This window comes from Sebastes umbrosus, chromosome 4 (genome assembly GCF_015220745.1).
Source record: "Sebastes umbrosus isolate fSebUmb1 chromosome 4, fSebUmb1.pri, whole genome shotgun sequence".
NCBI lineage: Eukaryota > Metazoa > Chordata > Actinopteri > Perciformes > Sebastidae > Sebastes > Sebastes umbrosus.
The window spans coordinates 34,133,345-34,140,844 of record NC_051272.1 but is presented as its reverse complement, the minus strand read 5'-3'; the positions used below and the strand labels follow the sequence as shown (position 1 = coordinate 34,140,844).

At 41.8% G+C, this 7,500-nt stretch overlaps 1 protein-coding gene across 7 annotated transcripts in view; it reads right to left on the bottom strand.

The window, feature by feature from the left end:
• Positions 1 to 7,500, bottom strand: part of carmil2 (capping protein regulator and myosin 1 linker 2) — a 59,296-nt gene that overhangs the window by 28,350 nt on the left and 23,446 nt on the right. For 5 of the 7 annotated variants that reach the window (XM_037767119.1, XM_037767117.1, XM_037767121.1 and 2 more), the window contains 7 exons: positions 6,503 to 6,589; positions 6,057 to 6,185; positions 5,798 to 5,914; positions 4,219 to 4,394; positions 1,496 to 1,583; positions 216 to 305; positions 39 to 105 (listed from right to left, as the gene is read on the bottom strand). In XM_037767119.1, coding sequence (XP_037623047.1) covers positions 39 to 105; positions 216 to 305; positions 1,496 to 1,583; positions 4,219 to 4,394; positions 5,798 to 5,914; positions 6,057 to 6,185; positions 6,503 to 6,589 — 754 coding nt within the window. The remainder of the gene's footprint in view (positions 1 to 38; positions 106 to 215; positions 306 to 1,495; positions 1,584 to 4,218; positions 4,395 to 5,797; positions 5,915 to 6,056; positions 6,186 to 6,502; positions 6,590 to 7,500) is intronic. The other 2 variants (XM_037767118.1, XM_037767122.1) reach the window with 1 other exon arrangement.

Genomic DNA, 7,500 nt, shown 5'->3' with positions numbered 1-7,500 from the left:
ACATTAGTGGATCACATACTGTAGCAGTTGTATCTTACTCTTAATTGAAGCGGCAGGCCTCAAGCTCTTGGAGTGGAAACTATTTCTCCAAAATGCTGGACTGTACTGGTGATGGACAGAGTAAAATCAATGGAGAATCCAAACATACAGGCTAAATGAATGAGTGAATAATGAATGGATGAATACGTGTGTTTGTGTGTGTGTGTGTGTCTTACATCATCAGTTGGGAAGTCGCTGTCACCCAGTCGAAGCTCTGGGATATTGAGTTTCAGAACAGTGCATGAATTTTCTTTCATAAGGCAATCCTACATGAATGAAGAAAAGCATCACTAGTAATGAGTGCAACATGTTGAACATATTTACACAAAGTGATTGAACAAAAAGAATGTGTGAGAATGTTTTCGTAATGTAATCAATAATAATAATAATAATAATACCTATTGGTGTTTTCAGGGGATGTTTTACAGTACAAAATGTATGGAGATATTCCTGTGTGCCATCTTATACTGAGTGAAAGGAAGGAGCATTGGATTTATAGACCCTTTTACAGCCGACGTCATGATAATGGCATGGTGTTAGTTGGAGGCAAACCTCAGGGTAGTAGGCTAAAAGTTACACATTGAAAATGTCATCTAGCTGTGTTGTTGGGTGCCAGAATCAATATTGCATATACAGTATTTGAGATGACAAACTGTGATTCGAGGTTATAGCGAGCTACAATATCGGTGAAACGTTTCAGAGATGGAGTGAAAATGTTGTGATCTACTGTAAGCTTGTGTTGTTTCACTTTTGATGGAACTAGCAGTTTACCCCTGCTTCCTGTTTTTTTTGCTAAGCTAGGCTAAACACGACCTCCTGGACTTAACTGTGTACTGGATCCACAGAGATGAAACTGATATTAACCTCTCCACCTGATTGTGCATAAGACAGCAAACAAGCATATTTCACAAAAAGTGTTCCTTAATGTTGCAATTCCCACTAGTGACCAACTGAGGTCAGAAGAAATTTAGATAAATTCCTTACTATACTGGTAATAAACTGTCAAAATATAGCATACATGTAAGGGATAATGTACGGCGAGCCGGTCATTGTTGTGAAAGAATCCCTGACAGGGAGATGCTGCTTTCTCTCATCGCCCTGAAGGGGATTCTTTCACAACAATGATCCGCTAGCTGTACATTATCCCATTTATTACACATCTACTTACTGAAGAAATCAATATTTTGACACAAAAACGGTCCGCCAGAGTCTGACGTCAGAGTTGCGCCCATAGCAACGGTCTGCTATACATAGCAACAGTCCGTTATACATAGCAACGGTCTGTTATACAGAAATTACAGACCGCAGAACGCCGTGATTGACCAATCAGAATCGAGTATTCAACACAGTCCTGTAATAATTTACCATAATAAATAGAAAATGTATGGACTATAGTAATCACATACACACACACACACACACACACACACACACACACATTAACACACACACTTACCATTTTGTCCTGTGCCTTTGTCAGATCCTGTAGTACCTGTTCTATGATGCTTTCAGCCAGAGACACACTCAATGTTTGTCTCAGTTCACTGGATGAATGAAAAGAGAGAACAAATACATCCATTTGATTGCAGCAGAGTGAAGACTAAAGTTGTAATGAATCAATAAGTTACTTACAGTATACTTAATATAATATTGAATATAATACTGGTATAAGGGGCTGAGGGGCAGGGTAATTGGAGGCATCTACATTCCTGCTAGGTGGCTCCACCCACTCCCATATGACAGTATTGGGAATATGTGTGGGAAGGCACACACCTGGAGTTGATCTCCTCATTGTGGGTGAATAAGAGTGAGGAGCTCTCAGTGGTCCAATCCTAATGTCCACACTCACAGACTCAGACTTTGAGGCGCGTTCCCGCAAAGTCTGTGAGGGTTTAGGGGTGTTCCACGGTCAAATCGTCAAGTGCATGAGGGCTCTCTCGCACATATTTTGAGCCCTTCATGCACACTTTCCGTAAGTCTGAATTATCCACAATTCACAGCGTTGGGATGTTAAATACTAGGTTACAAGGGGAAGCCCGGAAAGGTAAACAGACATGGGAAGAACACCTGCAACTACTTAAAGGGACTCTATGTAAGAATCAGAAATTGCTTGTTAACAGCGACACCTGTGGCCGTTAAGTCAACGAAAGTCAGCGTCCTGTTGCTCGCGCTTGTGCTCGCTCTACATAGACATGAACGAGCATCGCTCAAAACAGTGAGGCGACACACGTCAGCTAAAACCACAATATCACTCTATATTTCAGCTGCTTGGCAGTAACGTTAGCTGACCAGACGAAGGTCTCTCCATGAATCAATGCTGATATCATGTTGTCTTGCTTCAGACTCCCGTTTTCTGCAGTGTGTAGTGTGCCGAATGCACATGAAAGGTGGAACGAGTGAGAACGAGCGCGGTGTGTGAGTGAAGGCAAGCAGGCAGGCAGAGGAGCAGAGCAGCATCGACTCCGGCCCTGGAGACCAAAGCTACGGTCTCCCCTGTCTTCTGACCGTGGTCGGGAGGCCGAACAGGAAGAGTTTACACTGTTTTGCAAGACAGGCTTCACTAGATATAACTTTTCGGTTTTGGTGCTTCCATGTAGTTTGTGTTGGAACAGCGTAGCCACACACGAGTGCGCATGGGACACCGACCCGATTTATACATGTAAGAAGTTACAAACAGTACCTTTAATGATGTTGTTTTAACAAAAACAAGAAGTTTAAATCAGGCACTTGGTCCCTTAAGTGCCTCGGACGTGGTGAAGGTAAAAAAAAAAAGTAAAATAAAAATTCCCAAACCGACAATTGCACGTGGCATGTTTTGGCATCGTCAAGGGAATGTGATATGTTGCAAAGTGTTGTCCCTTTCCTATTATTACCATTTCAAACCATTGCAGCCTGTCCCACTCAACCACTTACCAGGTGAAGTCAATTACGTCCATGAGGGTTCAGGGCTTAGGGTTTGGGAGGAGGGGGGTGGGGGGGGGGGGGGGGGGGGGGTGGGGGGGGGGGGGGGGGGGGGGGGACATAGGGATTGGAGCAGTCTATTCCCCCCAAGATCTCCAGGGCAAACTTTTGTTTGTATTTTGAACCGCTGTAGTCACCTGTATTTGTTATCTGGACTTGAACACATATACTGCAGTCCAAACATCATTTAGAGCAGTCCAATATACTGTATTAGCCAATATGTCTGTCTGTGACATCCAAGATGTGTTTGGCTTCGTTTAGCTAAGGTGTGTCTTGTTAGATAGCAAACCAGTCAATGACACAGCCAAGAATCAACTGAACCTATGAGGACATGCCTTTAGAACTGCAGTGACTGGGCCAAAGGTTGTTGGTCAAGAAATAGCTCGAAGGCTAACTACTGCTAAACCACAGTTTTTACATTTTTATACCTGGGTTTTAAACATACAAAATAAGAACACCAATCCTTGTACACTGTAATGAAATGAAATGTATGAAAAAAAAGAGTTCCAAGTCCTGACGTTGTATCAGTGGTTGCAGGCCTACTGGTGGCATTTTATTGTTCAGTGTTAATGATATTTCTCGCTCCTTCTATGTAAATGAGGTGCATTAAATACTAGCAACACATTTCCAGCACAGTTTCCTTTGAGTTGTACAGGGAAAGGCAAACAAATTCAATTTGAAGCCTTTTCAGTTTTAAATATTTTTGGTAGGGTGTTTTTAGTGTGGAGTTTGCATGTTCTCCCCGTGTTAGCGTGGGTTTTCTCCGGGTTCTCCGGTTTCCTCCCACAGTCCAAAGACATGCGGGTTAGGTTCATTGTTGGCTCTAAATGTCCTGTAGGTGTGAATGTGAGCGTCTGTCTCTATGTGTCAGCCCTGTGATGGTCTGGCAACCTGCCCAGGGTGTACCCCGCCTTCACCCAATGTCAGCTGGGTTCTGCTCCTGCCCCCCCCCCCCCCCCCACCCCGCCCTCCCTCCTCCCCCCCCACCCCGACCCTGAACAGGATAAGTGGTTACAGATAATGGATGGATGGATGTTTGTAATGGATAGATGTGAATAATCATTTCACTTAATTGATCAATTAAGGTCCTCCTATAGACAACATTAAATCATTGATTAAATGTGCAGTAAAAGATTATTATAATATAGTATAATCACTGATTATACAGTAAAAGAGGTTCATTAAACAGACTGAAATGTCTTACATAAATGGTATTACCTCAGTCTGTTGCTGATGATCGGCCCTGCGTTCTCCACCAGAGTGCTTCTGAGGAATGCGTGTGTCTGTCTGTTTCTTTTGGACACACACTCTGACAGACACTCGCACACACTAGACCGCTGGACCAACCGTGGACACGCTGCCTCTGCACACCTCATCAGGCCTTGAGCCAACTCCTGGAACACACAGACTGGGACTTGAACATTGTTCAGTAGGCACATCCTGATTGGCCGGCTACGTTTATGCAAATCACAGTGGGTGAACGTGTGCATGTGACTGGGGGAGAGTATTACCCATAGAGTCCAGTAGAGGGCTCCGCCTGTGCTTATAGAACTAGGGTTACAATATTGTAACCGTCGTTACATTTCAGTAGCCTACCTTTAAATTGAATGAAATGAACTAAGCCAGCCATCCTTTACTGTTATGCTGAAATTGTTAAAAGAAGTGCCATAATTAAAGAGCAAGTTGCTCACAAACTAATTACATCAGCTTTATTATTAGTTACACAGCCTCTATTGTAGTTGAAGGAGTTGCTTTCTCAGTGTCACCATCAGGGATCATCATGTCTTTTCAATAACTTGCACTAATTCGTCATCTCTTGATGAGACAAGTGGCACTGTCCCGGTGCCTAGTACTACTGTATATGCACTGCATTTTGCCATCACATTGGCTTAAACCATTTCTGCTTCTTTTTTTTCCCTTCACTTGTCCCAAATAAATAATCTTGCTTAGGTTGAATCTCATTTAGCAGTACTTTAATTTATTGTCTGCAATATTTATCTCAAGAGATGTTGTTGGCCTAATATGGAGATTTTGGGGTATTTCTTTTATACTCTTTATTATTTAATGAGCCTATTCATGCTTGAGCAGGTCGATCTGAAAAAGAGTGAGATTGCTTATTGGGTACAGATGTGTCGTGTACACTTGTTGGATAAATACACACATTATTGTGTGAACGCTAAATCTATCTTGCGCATAAATTAGAATGTGTTCTGTGCACGCTTTGAGAAATAATACCCCAGATGAGCCTACTGCACATTTGATTTTTTTTGCAATTTTAACTGACTGGGGAATGAGAGGAGAAAGTTTTAAATAAATACTGTGTGTGGTGAGTGAATATCAGTTGATTTTACTCTTTTTTTAATCAAACAGATCATGGCAATGTAATCCTCCATACTCCTTACTAGAACATTTTCTTCATTAAAAACAAAAAACGATCAAAGCAAAGTATTAATATATGTCCACCCTCGTTGTGTAAAATGGCTTGACCAAAATGATGATGCTTAGCCAAAGACAAACCAATTACAGTAGCCACTATGTGCGCTTGTAAATGTCAAAACAATGGCAGAGATATAAAAGAGTTACCGTTATGTTAACTTCCTGTTAGCTCCTGTTGTCTTCAAGACAAATAATGATGCCATGGCCTTAACCCCGCTCTGTAATCCAACACACTATCATTTCTGAAACAGTAAAACCAACCTACACATGACTGAAAGCTTTGTTTTATCACTAAACCGTTTGCTACCCTGTGATTTGGCCTGTGTGATAAGGTGTACAGTGGGTGATTTTAAATGTGTACCTGTATGCTTCTGTTGAACTCATTAGTCAGTGCTGTAGCAGTGTCGGCGAGGATGCAGTTCACCGAGTCTCCATCAAAAGCATACTTCCTGCCTGCCTCATACAGAGAGGGAAGCAGCTGCACAGAGGAGCCAGCGAAAACATTAGTGGCATATTCACAGTATATATACCTCATTTACAAATGTACTTTTATTGAGCGGATAGTTGACATGCAATCCACCAGAAACAACCAGAAGGTTGTGATTATTTGATGACTGTACCTTGAAGGACTCTCTGGCATTGTGCAGCACCTCTTGTGCAGTCAGGATGTCATCCTGGACCTCCTGAAGGTCGCAGTGGTTTAAACGTTGAAGGCTGTCCTCCAGCTGCTGACACATACCCTGGACCTGCTTAAAAAGAAGACGACCGAGACAGACAAAGCTGAAGATACAGAGCTAGGCAGGAAACTGGTATATGGGGCCATTATAGATTTTTATTTAACCATCAGATGTGCTTCAGTCAGAGAGCTCCACATCTGATATGATAGCATTCACTTTGATTGATCACTTATATGAATCAATACTACTCCATGCCTATAGGGGAAGCCTTATTTTAACACTTTTATCTACTATTATACTATATTAGATTATTATGTAATTAATCAGTTTTACTATTTTTGTTAACTGACCTCCAACAACAAATGTTATATTTCTATTATATTTCTTACCTTCTCAGATTGTTGAGCTCTAAACACTTGCTGAGGTTCCACTCTTTCCAACTGTCTCTGGTTGTTTCTATCTAAACACTGCTGAATCTGCACATGCACATGCACGTGCACACACACACACACACACACACACACACACACACACACACACACACACACACACACACACACACACACACAGTGTACACTGAAAAATTGTTTTGTTACACATGTAAGCTAATAACATAACATTTTAACCCACATTGCTCACCCCTCACTGTAGACACATCATTCACCTTTTTAAATATATTCCAGATTAGATCAGTGTTATGAACACTTTCAACAATTAAAGCAGCAGTGGGTAGAAATGGAGCAAATATGATTAAAAAAAAGTTATTTTTATAAAACGGTCGCTATATCCTGACAGTAGTGCATGAGACAGGAAATCTGAAAAAAAAATCATGTTCCTCTGTGTCCTCCGGTGCTCCTAATGGCATCTGCAAGATTTCACAGACCGGAGGAAAACAACCAGTCAGATCTAGTGTCTGCCGTCCAGCTCGCATCTATAAGAGTCGGCTGTCAATCACTCACAAACTTGTTACGTTAATGCCTTTATCTCTCCTCAAATGTTTTCAGAAACATCTTGTAGTGTACTGTTTAGCTGTAAAATGAGAAAGTTTGTGACCCGGCATCCATGTTGAGATCTGTTGAGGAAATGCCAAGCACCGCCCACCAGCCGGAGTACAGCCAATAGGAACGCTCTCTCTCTCTGAAATGACGTGATTGGCCAAAGTTTCCCTTCACGGGCTAGATTTTCTAAAGCCTGAAAACAGAGCCATGAGGAGGAGCAGGAGTCTAGTTTTCTCTCAGAACACTTGAATTACAATATGCTGAAAGGTTATTATGGAATTTTTGTCCATTGATGCCAAAAATATACTGCCTACTGCAGGTATAACGCATGTGTGAGGGGTTTTAATTATGTTTTCCCACACAGACACTCATGTTTATACTGCTAAACA